Source organism: Paramisgurnus dabryanus, chromosome 22, assembly GCF_030506205.2.
Source record: "Paramisgurnus dabryanus chromosome 22, PD_genome_1.1, whole genome shotgun sequence".
Taxonomy (NCBI): Eukaryota; Metazoa; Chordata; class Actinopteri; order Cypriniformes; family Cobitidae; genus Paramisgurnus; species Paramisgurnus dabryanus.
The window spans coordinates 13,572,931-13,592,337 of NC_133358.1; the positions used below are offsets into that span (position 1 = coordinate 13,572,931).

Genomic DNA, 19,407 nt, shown 5'->3' on the forward strand with positions numbered 1-19,407 from the left:
ATTCTCATTCCGGTGTAATAATTAAGGACTTTGCTGCTGTAACATGGCTGCAGGAGGCGCAATAATATTACGCACTGCCCGAAAATAGTCCCTTTAGTAACTTTCAATGGCAGGGGACTATTTTTGGGCAACTTTTTGGTTATTTTTTAGCATGATGCTAATGATCTAATCAGATTCAATGGATTATGCTAAGCTATGCTAAAAGTGGTAGCGCCAGACCCGGAGATCAGCTGAATTGATTCCAAAAAGGTAAAAATCAAATGTTTAACTCTAGGGGAACTGGAAAATGAGCATATTTTCAAAAAAAAGTGGAATGTCCCTTTAATACACAACACACTTTTGATATCTATATAGAAATGTACTATCCATATGTGTGGCTAACAGGAATTACAGGACTTTGTCTCCTCTGGATGACGAAGTGAACTGGATTGGGTTTTACAATGAACGTCATGCAAAGCAAGCAAATGACGCGGGATGAATCACAGAGAAAATAAGACACAATTTCTTCCATCAACACCCATGAAATCAGCCTACTAATATATTTATGAAGATATATATATTCCACAAATGTTATCTTTAATAAACACTCTGAATAGGAAAACCTTATCCAAGGTTGTCCGGTCCAGCTCTCTGAAAGATCTTCGGATCTAAAAATATTTGGCACAGTCATAGCTGGATCTCTGTAACATTTAATTCATAGTTTGGCAGGACATATCCTTCTTATCACTCATCTCCTTCTTTACATGGTGTGAGCAGTATACTATCCCTCTTAAGCCTGGTATGATAAAGGTGCACCCACAACACATCACATATTACCAACTAGCAAAGCTTTCCCAGAGGCTTGCCTGAACTGCAGCCACCTCACCCGCTATAAATCACAGCCCGTAGCCGAAACCTGAAGTAGTTAAGTGAACACAAGGAAAAGCAGAAGACGTCTTTTGGACGGATAAAATTACCTTTTGGTGCCCACTCTGTGATTGGGGGCAATGTCGATGGTATCTGTGGCTGAGTCGTGGCGCACGGCCAAGCCCAGGTCGGCGATACAGCATGTGCCGTTCTTCTTGACTAAGATGTTCTTTGATTTTAAATCCCTGTGGGCGATAGCAGGCTTGCCTGGAATCAAATGAAAGAACGCAGAATTAGAGGAAACGCTGATCATTTAAGGTGTTAAAGTAGTCAATGTTTTGTGATTTTTGGGCATGCATAAAGTATTTTGGTGTCATGGTGATACCATGTTGTTGTGAATGTCTACTATGGGGGTACCATGTTTTTTTTGGGGGGGGGCTTGTAGTATGGTAATACTGTGGGTCTAAGTTTACCATTTATGCATTTGGTAGACACTTAATCCAAAGTGACTTGCAGTGCATACAAGGTATATATTTTATCAGTGTGGTACTACCATATTTTTTTAACCTGATCTCATAAATTTCTATGGTATAGTCACAGAATATTTTGCTCATTTATCCGTGTCATTGTCACGGATCTCCGCATTTTTCTGTGTCCGTACCACAGACTTTCTTTTCCGTGTCAGTTTCACGTATTGGTTACTCAATTGTTTTTCCTATTTTTGAACCATTTTAGCATAGGTTTGGGGTTAGATTTGGGATGTCACTTTAACTATTGGTTTATACTATTTTTTTTTCCAGATTTTTAAACAATTGTCGCCTGATGTTAGTGTTATGCTGCGTTTACACCAACCGCAGTAGAGGCGGGAAGCGCGAGTGATTTCAATGTTAAGTCAATGTGAAGACGTGTTGACGCGCGTCAGGAGGTCCCGCAGCGCGGAATAGGCATTCGGTTTCCGCCTCTTTCGTGCGTGAAGCTCGTGCGAAAGGCGCAAATTGAGCATTTGTGCGCGGTACGCGCGAATGGTGCTTTTTGTGCATTTTGCAGTTCACGCAAATTTGCGGCTGACGCCCGAGTTGAAAAATGTGAACTTTGGCGGAATTTAACACTCAGGAGCCTGCTTGCTCCTGTGGTGGCAGCCCCGCCCGGAGTCACTCATTCAACCAACGCTTGAGATTGTCCGTAAGCAGTCACCCGGAGCTATACGACACAAGTTCTTATTTCTATAGAGGAGACCGGAATAAAAAGGACCTCGCTTGGAAGAGTGTCAGTGAGGACATTGGGCAACCTGGTAAGTTGTAATACACACTTCACTTTTGAGTCACGTGACGTTTATTGACCAGCGTCATTTATTTTCCCCCTATAGTAAGGTTACCAAATACAAACTGGTAACTCTCTCGATAAATTATGGTAGAGACATTTTGAGTGTTTTATCTTAAGCTTAGTATAAATGTTTTATATAAAGTATACTTTTAATGTGTTTTATGGTTGAGGTCTAAATTAATTAAGTTGTCTCTCTGTTGCTTGCACATGACAGTGTTTTTCCACAGCTAGGCCTGGATGGGGGACGTGTGACCTTGGTAAGAATAGCAAGATAGCTTTATGACGCATTAGAAAACAAAGGCATTGTGTTTAACCAGCAATGGCTGTCTTTTTGTGTAGCAACTTAAAGGTCGCAAAGATACAGGCACGTTACAAACAGATTGTTCGAATGGGAGGGCTACTAAAACGGGGGCACTATTAAAATCACTGAAATACTCAGAACGGGGTCATTGTCATCATCATTTTACCAATGAAGGTGTATACACCCTATGACCAGTATTGTGTTTCAAGCTGTCTGACACAATTCTTTAATAAAATACTTTGAAGAGAATTTTACATCTCAACCGTCTCTGATTCTCCTGAAAAAATCCACGACAAAATGCACAATCAACATCAATCATCTTGCAAACAGACAACCGCATAGCACTTGCCCCTCCCACAAGAAGCGGAGTTTGCCTCTGACGCGCGTCAAATGCTTGCTTTTTCTACTCCGCTCTACACGCGCGAATGCATCCAAATTGTTCAAGCGGAAAACCACGCGCTCTAGACGCGATTTTGACGCCTGAAACGCGGTTGGTGTAAACTCAGCATTAGAGTTGGGTTTGGGTTAGGATGTCATTTTATGCTACAGAAAGTCGTTCTACCACAAACCCACGCGAAAATGGTAAGAAAATAGGAAAAACTATTGAGTAACCAATGTGTGAAACGGACACAGATACGAAAGTCCGTGGTACGGACACGGAAAAATGAGAAGATCCGTGACAATGGCACAGATAAATGAGCAAAATATTCTGTGACTATAACACTGAAATTCGTGAGATCAGGTTGTATTTTTTCTTAAATCGACTATGCCACTACGATCCTTCAAAGATATAACCAAATTATACAACCATGGTATTTTTTATGGTATTTTGACATGTACCATTTTTGATACATGTACAATGTCTATAAGGAGTAATTGAGCCATTGACTTATTCGAAAATAATGCACACACTAGGGCTGTCACAATGGTTAAATAATCGTCTCATCGCGATTGTTTGACCTTATCGTGATGATTTCAGATCACCGCAATGATTGCACATCTCTCTAAAAAACACAAGGGGGAGCTGCAGCCCCTGAACAAACAAAACAATATTGAATTACTTTTAAATATGTTATGCGTATTAATATTTTCTGCCAGGTAAAACTTGCAAAAAGATTTAATTTAAATCATCACAACAATGTGCGAAAATTATTTTATAAACAAAGAAAAAAATGTATGAGAATTAAATGTCAAAGCAATAAAATAGACAATTAATCATCATAATCGTCAAGCCTTAAAACAGGCAATTAATCGTCATAATTTATCAGAAAATTAACCGTCAGCCAAACATCATAATCATGACAGTCATAGCACACACATTATTTTCAAATAATTTAAAGGACCGTAGTCAATTTTTCCGCTTATACCACGGTTACCACAGACATTGCTCTGGTGGTTATTTTTAAGACATTTGACAGTTTAGGTGGTGTGCGTTTATCAAACAATAATGCATACCCATGGGACATTTCTCAACCAATCAGAATAAAGCATTCAACAGCCCTGTGGTTTAAAAAGCAATAATGCACTATGGGGCGGTTTCCCGGACAGGGCTTATCCTAGTCCCAGATAAAAATGCATGTTTGAGCTGCTTTTATTAAAAAACGTCTTGTCCTGTTTAATTTGAACATATTTCATTGACATTGCTTTGTCTTAAGATGCATCCCGTAGTGTTTTTGTAAGGAATGTTTGTAAAAACTTCTTAAATTACCTAATATAAGGCCTAGTCCTGGATTATCCTAAACTCTGTCCGGAAACCGCGCCCATATAAATAAACTTGAATTGAACTGAATGTACCATGGTATTTTTGAAAGATATACAACATAATTTTCAGCTGTAAAGTTTTGCTTTTACAATTTCATGGCTTTGTGGACATATCCAATGCAATTCTGTACCATGTATTAACAGCTCACAGTCACACACACACACAATAATGCGCACACAGTCATGTATTCGTACTGTACACCGTATCTTGAATGCACATTAACACACACGCACTGTGCTCCCTGGGGAAGCATTTTACAGTACCCCATGAGTTAAATAAATGGTTTCATTATTCGCAGCTCACAGTCGCTGATGGTTTAAAGCTGCCTCAGCATGTATCTGCTGCACGTTGCTGCTCCCAACCTTCAAGTTCATAAGGGAAATAAGCAATACCGTTTGACAGGAAGACTATCATGCTACCCTCCACTGCCAAGAAATACACAAAGATTAGAGTCGTGTAGATCGCAAAGAAAATCCTGACTGCCGTATCAAAGCATAATGCGTTCGTCCTGACATAACCCGCCTTGATTTTCAGGTTTTGTGACAAAAACGCCTGCCTGTGCAAAAGCTACGTTTCAGGTGGGCGCTATTGAATTGCTGTGTCAAGTCAAACGTATTTTTATAGCGCTTTTGTACAATGTTGCATTGTTTCAAAGCAGCTTTACATATAATACGAAGAAAAAATATTAAATATATACCATTTACAATTGAATATATGGCATTATTGCAAACTATATTTTCCTGCTAAATAGATTATAGTATACTTTTTCGCACATTCAGTCAATTAACATAATAAGTAATAAATGTCATATTTAACTAGACATGCCTTACCTGGAAATGGCTATTAAAAGAGGAAAGTATTATATAAAAGTAAGAGTTTTACATTACATAAAGAATTTAAAATAATTTGATTAACAGCAGTGTAAAAAGCAACAACTGAATTGCTTTGTGGTGCCAAGGTGTCCCTAAGCAGTTCTTGTACGTTGCCAAGTGTTTAATAAAGTGTCCTGGGTGGCTTTCTATGACAAGGATTTAGATTAATCCAGGACTATGCCTTAGTTATTTAAGGACATTTAGGTTTTTCTAAACATACCTTACAAAAGTAATACTGGTGTGCATCTTGAGACAAAACAATGGCACTGATATATGTTAAGATATGTCCCAATGTGTCTTTAAATAGGATAGGTCTCCAGGAAACCGCCCCATATGACATTATGGTGCCTAAATATGGTTATACACTTTTGTTACTAGAAATCTGATCCCTTAAAAAAGTACTTACACATCTCATCTTAACAAAAACTTGTAGCCCTAAGCCAAAGCTACACTTAAAGGCGGGGTGCATGATTTTTGAAAAACACTTTGGAAAAGGGGGTCGGGCCAAGTACCAAAACACACTTGTAGCCAATCAGCAGTAAGGGGCGTGTCTACTAACCGACATCATTGCCTGGATTGCGTATGTGTGGGGCGGGTCTATCAAAAGAAGGTCCAGATTCTATTGCGGTAGGGACATGTTTGTTTACGTGATTTCAAATATCAACATTTGCTTTCAGAGATCGTGCACCCCACCTTTAACACATCACTAAAACATTCATTTCAGTAGACATAAAAAATAAAAAAAGCTTTGTTATACAATTTACACTACAATATGCAGTGTTAAAGGGATAGTTTACCAAAAATGAAAATTCTGTCTTCATTTACTCTGCCTCATGTTGTTACAAACCTGTATGAGGTTTTTTATTCTGTTGAACACAAAAAAAAGATAATTTAATAAATTATGGTAACTGCACCATTGAAGGTACCCATAGACCTTAATAGTAGGAAAAACAAATACTATGCACTTAACTGTGTGCTTACAATCATTTATCAAAATATCTTATTTTGTGTTCAACAAAAGAATGTGTAAATGAAAACATAAAATTTCATTTTGGGTGAACTATTCCTTTAAATTGATCCTAAAAGGCTTCATTGAAACACTCTCTCCACGCGTAATGGGGCATTATGTCTCAATTATACGAATGTAATAAAGTTGCTGTGGCGTTAAATGAAGCTTGCCACGATAATAAACACTTCCGCTGATGACATAATTATTTACAAAATACCATTTCATATTGTAAGTACTTAGACTTAAGATTTGGATTTATAAACAGTGATTCAAACTACCATTTTAAACAAAAATGTTGAGTTAATAAGGAGGGCCTTAAATATGAAGAATTGATCTGGCATAAATTGTAGGAAATCAGCACAGCCTGTCTAAAGATGAATTAGCAGCTCACTATAAATGAGCAAATGAATTAACATCTGCTATGCCTCATGTTGTGACAGCATCCTACACACAAGCAGGTTGATGCCTCCCAGGAAACCAACAATCAGCCAAAAGATGCTTTATTAATGCCCTACTCAGGTGATGGATATGTCAATCTTTTGACATGCTTAAATTCAAGGCTTTGAAATATTAGGTCCTGTATAGAGTTTTACCACGTTTATGGCACAAATCCAATTAGTTTTAAGATGGTACCATAGTATGGTAATAGTTTCTGAAGGTAATACTTAAAGGCAAGGTGCATGATTTTTGAAAAACACTTTGGAAAAGAGAATCGGGCCGACTACCAAAACACATTTGTAGCCAATCAGCAGTAATGGGCGTGTCTACTAGCCGACATTGTTGCCAGGTCCAGATTCTTTTGGGGTAGGGGCGTGTTTCTTTAGGTGATTTCAAATGTCAACATTGGCTTTAAGAGATCGTGCACCCCGCCTTTAATAGTACTATTAACTAACAAAATGTCTCGATAGGACACAACTTTTTAAATGTATGCCCCATTAAAAAAAATGAATTTGTTAAATTTAAAACATATAACATGTTCCCTGTTAAACTGATAGAGCATTGTATTAGCAGTGCAAAGGTTTTGGGGTTCAATTCCCAGAAATAACACATACTGATAAAATGTATGCCACTGTAAATGGGCACAAGATATATTGAAATCATAGGAATATCGCAAAGCTTGCATACAGCACTTGTCCCGTCAATATCGTGCATCCATAAAAGACACTTTAGATAAAGGTGTCTGCCAAAAGTATAAAAATGATGTACACAGAATACTTAAATCATTGTCTGTATAAATAACATACATAAATCTGAAAGATGCTGCTACTTTTTGGTACTTCTTTATTTGTGATTTAACACTAACAACAATGAAAATTGAAATTATTCATTCAATTTACTCAATTTTTTTTAAGGTAAGTGGTTGCAATAAATTTATTTAAGCTACATTTAAACAAAAAAAAATTGGAAAAGCAAAACAAAACAAAAAACTTTTGTTTAAATGTAGCTTAAATAAATTGATTGCAACCACTTCAACCACATATAGAAATGACAATTAAGCCTAACTTGAACTTGAACGTTACTGGCAAAATAGACACTCGTTACATCCACCACAGGTGTGAACGCAACTATTATGCAAACTCTTTCCTGGACTATGTGAGCAGATAAATACCTTGTGTTCCCACAATCTCCATGTGCAAGTGAGCCAGGCCGCTGGCAGTGGACAGAGACAGCTTGATCATGCCCTCCACGGTCACTGTATACCGATTCAGGTAGTCGAATAGTGAGCCGTGCTCGTGGTAGTCTGAAACCAACCACAGCTGGGTCCATGTCCCATTGTCTGAAAGAGCAAAGAAACCACGGATCAGATAGCAAACAGCAAAGAGATCTCCAGATGGCTGGTAAGATCTCACATCAGCTGTGCGGACTTTATCAACTGTTCAATGTAAACACAAATGCAAACATGACCATCATGCTTCATCTGTTCTGCAAAAAATCTGTTCTGCAAAAATGTGAAATACATCTTTGTTGACCCCAGAGTATATTTGTGAAGTTTTAGCTTAAAAATAATATAGATCATTTATTATATCATGTTAAAATTGACACTTTGTAGGTGTGAGCAAAAATGTGCCGTTTTGGGTGTGTCCTTTTAAATGCAAATGAGCTGATCTCTGCACTAAATGGCAGTGCTGTGGTTGGATAGTGCAGATTAAGAGGCAGTATTATCCCCTTCTGACATCACAAGGGGAGCAAAATTTCAATGACCTATTTTTTCACATGCTTGCAGAGAATGGTTTACCAAAACTAAGTTGGTTGATCTTTTTCACATTTTCTAGGTTGATAAAAGCACCGGGGACTCAATTATAACACTTAAACAGAGAAAAAGTCAGATTTTCATGCTGTGTCCCCTGTAAAGAAACCAGTTTTTATCCGGCCATTGTCCTAAAAACAAATAGATCAGTGACCATAAGTTTTTTCATGAATATAGCAGATACAAAAAAAAAACATATTTTTCCCATTTCAAACAGTACTCTTTATTTGTATGTCAAGTTTCAAAAGTAATAAACAGTTAAAGGAGTCAATTTTCTTAAAAAAAAAGAAAAATCCAGATAATTTACTCACCACCAGGTCATCCAAAATGTTGATGTCTTTCTTTGTTCAGTCGAGAGGAAATTATGTTTTTTGAGAAAAACATTCCAGGATTTTTCTCATTTTAATGGACTTTAATGGCCCCCAACACTTAACACTTAACTGAACACTTAACAGTTTTTTTCAACATAGTTTCAAAGTACTCCAAACGATCCCAAACTAGGCATAAGGGTCTTATCTAGCGAAACGATTGTCATTTTTGACAAGAAAGATAAAAATATGCACTTTTCAACCACAACTTCTCGTCTATCTCCGATCCTGAAAAGCGCCAGCGCGACCTCACGCAATACGTCATGTGTGGAGAAAGAGGACCATTCCGACGTTGTTATATGTCGAATGATACTAATTAATGTCTTTGTGTCAGTTTATTGTTTAAAATGGTCCCCAAATGTGCGTTTCATATATGTAACACGTGAACTTTCTACGTCACTACGCATTTACGTGAGGTCGGCTGGCACTTTTTTGGGACCGGAGATAGATGTGGTTTAAAAGTGCATATTTTTATTTTTATTGTCAAAAATGACAATCGTTTCGCTAGAAGTGTTGAGTTAACTGTTAAGTGTTGGGTTCTATTAAAGTCCATTAAAATGAGAAAAATCCTGGAATGTTTTCCTCAAAAAACATAATTTCTTCTCGACTCAACAAAGAAAGACATCAACATTTTGGATGACATGGTGGTGAGTAAATTATCTGGATTTGTTTTAAGAAAATTGACTAATCCTTTAAGCATCTAATAATATATACAAGCATGTACACTCTTAGAAAGGATGTGTTAATCTTTTTGTGTTAAGCTTTTAACACATAATGTGTCATTTTGTGTTTGTTTTGTGTTAAAATTAAACACAAATTGTGTTACAAAATGTATTATTTTAATGATAACACAGAGATGGGTAGATTCTGGGACAACACATTTGTTGTTTTTACCCGTTCTTAGAGTCTAAGTTGGATAAAAGTTTTATTATAAAAATTAATATAATTTAATATAAAAACATAGATTTATATAGCAGCCATAGCAAAATATCTATTAGCTGTCATCATGTACATCCCTTTAAACAATAACAGTATTGATCTGAGCTAACCTCCCTTATAAAGTTAAACAGTCCTATGCATACACAAACACCAGGGAGTCCATTTCCTGGACAGGTTATAGATTAACCCAGGACTAGGCCTTAGTTATTTTAGGACATTCAAGTTGTGGCATTGATATTGTAAGATGTTCTTAAAATTAATGCAGCTCAAACATGCATTTTAGTCTGGGACCGACCCAGGTCTAAAAATAGGGGTGGGCGATATGACCAAAATCTTCCATCATGATAGGATTCATTTTATATCATGATAACGACGATATGTATCACGGTAGAGGTTTTTTATGTTTTACTAATGTTTTTCAGTTATTAAAACCTTTAATACCATAGAAATGTTCATAATTCTCACAAAAACCTTATACAAGCATAAAAAGAAGATAAGAACAAACAAAACTCAAGCTCTCTGAAGATAAACAGTCAATGATAAAGGAATAATAATAAATAATTATATATATATATATATATATATATATATATATATATATATATATATATATATATATATATATTATTTAAGGTAGAAAAGTGATTTAGTCAAGAGCAGTGCGAGATTTCATGAACATGAGTGACAGACAGCAAAATTAGGTAACTTCCCCTTTAAGAGCAAAGACTGGACCCAATGTTACACATGCGTTTTCTCTTTTAGCTGTTCACTTTCTTTTAAGCCCTAAATGGTCGTGTTTATGAGGATACTTGCAAAGACGGGAAGGACGCATATGTGTATGTAAGGCTAATAAAGCGGGAAAAATGCTCACAAGCTTAATAAGCAGCGGTTGCGCGACTTGCGCTCCTGACAGATAAAAAATAGCAGCAGTTGCGCGTCTTGCGCGCTCCTCAGACACAGAAAGAGTGCACGCATATAGATCTGTAGTTTGTTTCAATGGCTTAAAATAACTTGTTTTAAAACTGCGGTGCTTAAATAAGTGTACAAACGTTACGTTCTCGTGACCACGCACACAAGAGCGTGACGTGTGCGCGTAACCCCAATAGAGACGATAGTCCAAAATCTCTACCGGTTGACAAATTTCTACCGGTTAATAATCATGTCTACCGGTTTATCGCCCACCCCTATTTTAAAATACTTAAGTATTTTTATAAATTTACTTGTAAAATAGATTATTGATAAGATTATTATCTATTCTAACCAATATGTTATTCTCTATCCAGTATTAATAAAGCAGATGTGGTGACCACATTAAAATAAGGCATAAACAAGGTGAGCTGAATAACAAATCCCCGCATGCATCAGTGCTGCTAACCTTTGTTGTCAGCGGCGATGAAGCCCAGAATATTCTCATGGCGGAGCATCACGGTCTGGTAGATCTCCGCCTCCCGAAACCAGGACCGTTCCTCTCTGGAGGAGAAGATCTTGACTGCCACCTCCTCTCCTCTCCACTTCCCTCGCCACACCTCTCCGAAGCGGCCCTTGCCGATGCTTTCCTGTAGGATAATGGTTCTTGCTATGGTCCTCTGCACAAGGAGAGGCAAACCTACAAAAGATAAGACAAATTATTTAAAAGAAGAAAATGAAAGCACATGACGCTTATATAAACAAATCACTCTTCTGTTTTTAACTTGGAAACACTTTGTAAAAGCTTTTTTCTCTGCCTTTGGCACTCGCCGAGCACTACAAAGCATTTTGTGCATCAACCCTCCCAAATGGCCCAAAAACTCGCTACATATTAAGCAACACAACAACTTTGTGTGCTTTTTAGGTGAATCAGCAGGGGCTGACATTAATTAGATACATTTGTGTGCATCGAGATATTTTTTAATTGATATGCTGTTTTTCTTTCATCTGCAGAGGACATCTGTGCTTTGCACATTTAAAATCTAGGTTTGGTTTTTGCTGAAAAGAAATGATCGCGTTTGTATTCATCTAGCGCACTTAATGGCTGGCACTAGTAAATGATGGTCAATCTTCTTTTCTCCAGATACTGAAGGATATTTTGATGAAAATTTTAGATGTTTGGAGTATGAAACATTGATTTATTACAACAAATTTGTTATATATCATCATAAAATAAACCATATTTTTTAAGCAATCAGTAACAAATATGTATTTCCAACATTGCACACAACACAGTAACAGTTCTCAGACTATCAAATATAATGACTTGGTTTAATGATCGACTCCAAGAGCAGGCGAATTTGATTCAAATCGATTCAGACCATAATTTAGACCAGATGCTATTGATTAAGACCATGACTCACTACAACCGATGAATTAAAAAGAATCAGCTCGAAGAAACCACTGCGCTGGTTGTGCACAACAGCAAAATTAATACATTAACTCAGACCACACATGAGCAAATTGAAATCTCTATTTATTATTTGGCACTGCACGGTCTTTCTCCCACGTCACATTCAATTCAGACTGCAAGCTTACCTTTAAAATGGAGATGAAATAGAAAATTGTTTTACCGTGGGGAAATAGATTCAGCAGCGAACACCTGCGTTAAGATGCTCACTAGATTTAAATATTAAGACCTAGCTTACATCAGCTATGCTCCCCCGAGAACCAAGTATATAAAGTAACAATTTCACAAATTAACCATAACATCAGAAATGATCATTTGAAGCTTATTTAGAGATTCCCAGCAGATGAGTGTTGTGTGGCTCTTACTGTAGTTCACACGTGCTGTACGTTATATAAACGCCAGCTATGTTTTAATGTATAAATTAGTAATCATGTCACACACACACGCACGCACGCACGCACACACACACGTATGTATGTATATATGTATATATATATATATATATATACACATTTTAGTGAAAAGGATACAAATCATACAAGGAGATGGAATGTGTGTGTAAATGTGAGTGTGTTGATAAGTAACAAATCAAAAGCAGTTAACCTCAGTGTCAAATCTAGAGGTTTAAGTTCTCCATCAACATTACAGGGAGTTATTTTTTACTAAAGCCTTCAGGGATGGGCTCAGAGTACTGGTATCACTTCAAAAATAGAAGGGCGGGTCATTAGGAGCTAAATGGAGCGTGTTTTGTATGGGGACGGTGAGAAGCCATGGAGACAGCGGATGGGTCACAATCAGCCAATCTATGTTAAACCAAATGTGACTATGCCACTAAAATCTTACCGATCCGTCCAACAATCTAATAGAGGACAAGACCACTTTGTAGGGGCTAAATTATTCAGAGTAGATGGTGTGTTTGAACGAATGGACCCAAGCTAATACTGGCTTGAAACCAGTCAAATTTCTGACTTATTCAACAAACAAAGATGGCAACAACCTCCTTAACAAATGACTAACTAGGGCCTCAACAACTAATCAATGAAATTGAGAATAATTGATTATGAAAAAAGTTGTTAATGAATTTCCTTTATACATCACATACTTGTCCGTCGTTTTGGACAGCATACATGCATCCGCTTCCCCTTTATTTAGGGACTAATCCACTTTCTTAAAAAAAATCCTAAAAATGTACTAATTTCCATGTTCAAAATGTTGATGTCTTTCTTTGTTAAGTCAAGAAGAAATTAAGTTTTTTGATGAAAACATTCCAGATGTTTTCTCAGTTTAATAGACTTTATTGGACCCCAACAGTTTACAGTTTCAATGCAGTTTAAAATCGCCATTTCAACACAGTTTCAAATGTCTCTAAACAGTCCCAAACAAGGCATAAGGGTCTTATCTAGCAAAACGATTGCTATTTTTTGCAAGATAAATAAAAAACTTGCACACTCTTCTTGTCTTGCACATGCCGCATGACCCCACGTAATGCGTTATGACATCGAAAGGCCATGCGTTACATATGTGAAACACACATTTGCGGACCATTTTAACTCTTTCACCGCCATTGACGAGATATCTCGTCAATCAATAGAAAACGCTTCCCTGCCAATGACGAGTATTTCCGGGCTTCCGCAATACTGTTATTATCCACCAGGTGGCACCCTTCCGCAACTTTTTAAACCCGGAAGTATTGCCCTATGGCAAGCGGCTGCATGTCCGTGTCTGTTTTAAAGATCGCTCTGAATGGGATCTCTATGAAAAGACCGTCACAAAAATGGAATTATCTCTGCTTTTTGCTCAAAATGTGGTGTTTTTGCAGAAATCTACCCATATTCAAAAGCTGATTACAAAAGAACCACTGAAGGTAGGATGAAACGTTTTTTTTTTTTTTTTTTGAAAGCAGAGGGTCTGTTCTTTCATTTGGTATATTGTATGTTTATATATTTAAAGAAGAACATTTTCTGGAAGGCATTACAATTTTGTGAAAATCATGAAAAACGCTGGCGTTGGCTGGCAACTTTTTAAAAAAATGCTGGCGGCGAAAGAGTTAAACAATAACACAAAGACATTAATTAGTATTATTCCACATACAACAACATCGAAATGACATCTTGAGTCGGCGCAGTAGCATTTCAGGACCTGCGCAGTAGTAAGCAGAAAGTAAAGCCGCAAAATCAAGGCCCCGCCCTCGCATAATGCGCATATCACAGCTGTCAATCATGACATCGCACCACCGTTTTTATAGAATTAAATAACTAACTAAAAACAAACTTATTTTAAAAACAAACACTTGAATTTACATAAGCGTGATAAAAACTACAGTAAATGACAAAAAACAGCTTCAGAAAAAAGATATCTGAAGTGTTATTAAATTGTTGGTCTCAAGTCCAACCCGTTCTCCCAAGGGTTTTTCCCTCCTAGGACTTATTTTTCCTCGGATAAAAGCCCGGGGTTTTTTTTCTCCTAGGGGGTTTTTCACCCCGGGGAGGCAGCCTTTTTGGGCTTTACCTAGCTTCCTCTTCTATACGTTGCTTTAGTACTACGTGCACTTATAATATTGAGTCATAGCCGCAGCAAATTTAACTGCTCATGCTATCATGTATTCTGTTGTGCTATCTGTCGTTTTTCTGTGCTTTTCACTGCTTCTATTTATGTAAAGCTGCTTTGAAACAATTGACTTTTGTGAAAAGCGCTATATAAATAAAATTGAATTGAAATTGAAAGTCCCATTGAATAACATGGGGGAGGCGGGCATTACCACCTATACTAGGACCAGTCACTGGGGGCTGATCGAGATATTTTGGCTTCATTTTTCAGGGCTTGTGCGGCATGCTCGGTTGCAACTCTAAACATAACAAAGTTTTTATCAGAATATAAAAACTACTTCTCTTAGAATGAATGTGTTAAAAACAACACATTAGTGTTGATTCTGGGACAACACACTAACTGCGTTGTCCCAGAATCCACCCATCTCTGTGTTATTATTGAAACAAGCTATTTTGTGTTACTTTTAACACAACATGTGTTATATTTTAACACAAAATCAACACAAAATGACATATAATGTGTTAAAAACTTACCGCACAATGATGTGTAAAAAATTAACACATCATTTCTAAGAGTGTAGTGAGCTATAACCACAAAATAGTGAAAGTGCTAGCTACAATACAGATCTTGCATTGTAAACACACCACACTAAGTAAATATAATTGTTAAAGTAAAATAGGCTGAAATTAACACATATTCACTAAATTAAAAGACATGTTTGTCAAAACACAAAACTAAGACAAAAAAAAACATGAAAAGAAAAAAATTAAATGCATTTGGTTGGTTAAATAAAGACAGTGAATGGTTTTCATTCACCGTCTTCATACAACCGACCAGATGTCTAAGGCTCAGAACATGAAAACAGGTTAAAAACAATGAAAACAGTAAGGGAGTGGGAGAATGTGTGGGTTTGACCTTCTCAGTAATACATGCTTCAAACCACTGATTCAATTTGCCTATGACAAGGACAGCAAGGTCAGAAAGACAGGCAGAGAAACTCAGAGACAGCGAACGGTGCCGTGGAACATAAGGCGTACAGACAAAACCAACAGAGGAAGATGGTGGAAAAAAGCACGTCTACAGTGTGATTCACTGGTGAGGTTATGTCACATCCAGACGCAGACAGAAATGTATGATGAGTTAGTGGTCCAACTTCAAACCAGACCTAAAGACTGAAATCAGTGGCTAAGGAAGTCTAACAGACAGTGAATAAACAAATAGGATAACAGAAACTGAAAGAAAATAGCTCTTTCATTTTATTTAAAACCATAAAAAGTGGTTTGAATGCCTTAGGTGAAGGTTAAATTTTTTCCAATTTAAAATTATAATACTTCTTTCCTTTCCAGCTTATAGTGAAGATGAAATCGAAATTTCTAATGCTCGTACCTGGTTTTGTTATGAACCAGACCTTCATTATTCACAGCTTGCTTTGCTCTGAATCAACTTCCGGATGAAGTTCTGTCCTGCGTTTTTCATCATTAAACATCACATATCACTTTAACATGGCAATGTGCACACCTGCAATATTCACATCGCTGAACATGCAGAGCACTTTATTGAAAGGAAAACTATTTTGGATGCCAGAGTTACACTATATAAGATTTTTTTTAAAGACAGACAAATCACAGATTCATAACACTTTTGGCAATTAATATGCAAATACAACGAATGTAAAAGTAATTTGTAGGTTCACTTCCCAAAGTATTCAAAATGTAGTTTATAGAAAGTAGGTGTGTTTGAGTTCATGCAGCGCTGCGCAGACCGATTGGCGAGGTTTGCCATCTGCAGTCGAGGGAGGAGTTGAAAACAGAGCCATCAATTCGGACACCTGCTGCTTGCAGTAATAACGTGTGCGCCGTGTTTCTTTTTTTATTGTGATTAGATGGTGCATTTGTCAAAAAACAAAACTTAATAAAACGTTGCTACCAGAAACCCTTTGAATATTTGAATTGCTGCTTATACTGTATATCTCCAAAAATAACAGAAAACATAAGCTTACATTATTAAAATACCAATATAGTATACAAAATTTTTATTTTATTACATGACACAATATAACGTCTCGGTTACGTATGTAACCCTCGTTCCCTGAAGGAAGGGAACGGAGACGTCACGTCGTGACCGACGAATTGGGAACTCGCTTAGAGAGACCAATCTGCTTCGTACTCTACTAAAACGCCAATGAACTTGGCATTGAGATATTTGCATAATGCTGGCGCCGCCCCGCCAGGTGCGTATATAAGCCACAGGTGCAAATATGGAAATTAGCTTCATTTCGCTGAGAAAGCCGGAAAGTGTGACCGGCCGATAAACAGCAGGGAGCAGCCCTGTGGCGACGGGACGTGACGTCTCCGTTCCCTTCCTTCAGGGAATGAGGGTTACATACGTAACCGAGACGTTCCCTTTCAGTCGGTCACTACGACGTCACGTCGTGACCGACGAATTGGGAATCCCTACCAAAACGCCACTGAGGGCTGACCTCTTCCAGTGTCTGCGTAAAGCCCTCCGGTTCCACTTAAGGATAAGGAGAATTAGGTTTTAAGGCAGAAGGCCGGGCACTAGATGTTCCTTTAACCCCACAGTAGTGCTAGCGACTGGGAAGCGCCCTATCTGAGCGGTATAGGGACGCTGCGGAAGCCACCGCCCCGTTAAGGGCTATTGGTGGGCGAAAGTCAACCGTAGTTGAGGTATAAATGACAGCCGTGGCTGTGTAAGCAAAGCAGTGCTCTGCTGAGGGAAACGTGGGCTAGTAGGATTAACCCCACGGAAAATACTCACAAAGGAACCCGGTGGGACGCAATGTGGATGCCCGAGCCAAACACAGGTTCGCGAGGATGCAGCTAGTGAGAGGCTGGCAGCGGATGCTCCGCAACATCAGGCTGCCAAGGCAGCGGAGGAAGGCAAAACAAATTATTACGCGTTCTTGCCTTGATGGCCTTCCATACTGAGCTCAGTTTGGAGCAGCAGTCGGAGGCTGCAAGCCGACCTGCGAGCCTGTTCTCTGTGCTTCCCCTAACGAGGAAAGAACAGGAGAGGAGACAGGCTCGACACGAACACTGTAAAATCTAATGAACGTATTAGGTGTCGCCCAACCAGCAGCTCTGCAGATGTCTGTTAGCGAGGAACCACGAGCGAATGCCCAAAATGAGGCAACACTTCTAGTAGAGTGAGCTCTCAAATTAAATGGACAAGGAATGCCCTGCAGATTATAAGCAAGGGCGATAGTATCAACTATCCAATGAGACATCCTCTGCTTAGTGACAGCTTTCCCTCTCTGCTGACCACCATAACAAACAAAGAGCTGATCTGAGGTCCTAAGGCTTTGTGTGCGATCCACGTAGATGCGTAACGCTCGTACGGGGCATAATAAAGCCATGGTTGGGTCTGCCCTCCTCCGGGGGGCAGCGCTTGCAAGCTCACCACCTTATCTCTGAAGGGAGTGGTGGGAACTTTGGGCACGTAGCCTGGTCTGGGTCTCAGTGAGACAGCAGGACCAAACTGAAGGCACGAATCGTCAACAGAGAATGCATGTAAATTCCTTACTCTCTTCACGGAGACCAATGCTAGCAGGGTCAGAGTTTTCATTGATAAAAACTTCAGACTCGCAGACTGCAAAGGATCGAACGGGGGACCTGAAGGGCTTCAGCACCATGGACAGGTCTCAGGAGGAATAGAGGGAGGGCGCGAGGGGTTTAGCCTGCGAGCGCCTCTTAAAAATCTAATAACCAAATCATGCTGGCCAACTGAACTGCCGTTGATAAGTGAGTGAGTGATGAGCAGAAATAGCGGCGATATCAACTTTAATGGCGGAGGGACAGCCTACCATCTAACCTATGTAGAAGATATAAAAGCACAATGTTAAGCATTCTCTGGGGTCCTCGCGTTGCGAAGAGCACCAGGTGACGAAAAAGGGTTTCATTTAAGCGCGTAAGCCCGTCTTGTGGACGGTGCTCGTACCGCGTCGATGGTGTTAGATACCGCTTGCGATAAATCACCTAAACCTTGCGCGCGCTCAACGACCATACATGGAAATCCCACAGGTCGGGGCACGGGTGCCATAATGTGCCCCTTCCTTGAGAAAGAAAGTCTTTCCTCAGGGGAAATCGCCAGGGAGGGGCTGTCGCGAGGAGCATTAACTCTGAAAACCAATTCCTGGTCGTCCAGTACGGGGCGACTAATAAAAGGCTCTTCTCGTCCTGCCTGACTTTGCACAGTGTCTGTGCGATTAAGCTCACTGGAGTGAATGCGTATTTGCGCATCCCCCGCGGCCAGCAGTGTGTCAGCACATCCACGCCGAGGCTGTCCTCGGTTAGTTAATAAAACAGGCGACAGTGGGTATCGTCCGGTGACGCAAATAGATCTATCTGCGCACGACCGAACTTATTCCAAATTAGCTGGACCGTCTGGGGGTGGAGTCGCCATTCTCCGGGGCGCGCAGCTCGGGAAAGCACGTCTGCCGCTGTATTTGAGCGTACCCGGAATGTGAATGGCACGAAGGGACCTCAGATGCTTCTGACTCCAAAGGAGGAGATGACGAGCGAGATGCGACAGGTGACGAGAGCGCAAAAACCGCCTTAACGGTAAATAACGCAACAGTCGCAATGTTGTCGGTGTCGGCTAATACATCCTTCCCTCGCATCTCCATAGCGGAGCGTACAAGTCCCAGATATACAGCGCACCGCTCGCGGCAGTTGGGGTGCTATGCACACCCCTGAGACTGCAAGCCCGTCATACGTGGCTGCTCATCCCGTGCTGGGGGCATCGCATGCTACAGAATGCCAGGAGACCCGACTCAGAGGCATATCTTGCTATCAG

General features: G+C 39.2%; 1 protein-coding gene across 1 annotated transcript in view; it reads right to left on the reverse strand.

Moving 5' to 3' along the window:
• tgfbr1b (transforming growth factor, beta receptor 1 b) overlaps positions 1-19,407 on the reverse strand; it is a 91,149-nt gene that overhangs the window by 19,835 nt on the left and 51,907 nt on the right. The window contains exons 4-6 of the mRNA XM_065294830.2: positions 11,044-11,274; positions 7,723-7,890; positions 957-1,113 (exon numbers count right to left, since the gene is read on the reverse strand). Coding sequence (XP_065150902.1) covers positions 957-1,113; positions 7,723-7,890; positions 11,044-11,274 — 556 coding nt within the window. The remainder of the gene's footprint in view (positions 1-956; positions 1,114-7,722; positions 7,891-11,043; positions 11,275-19,407) is intronic.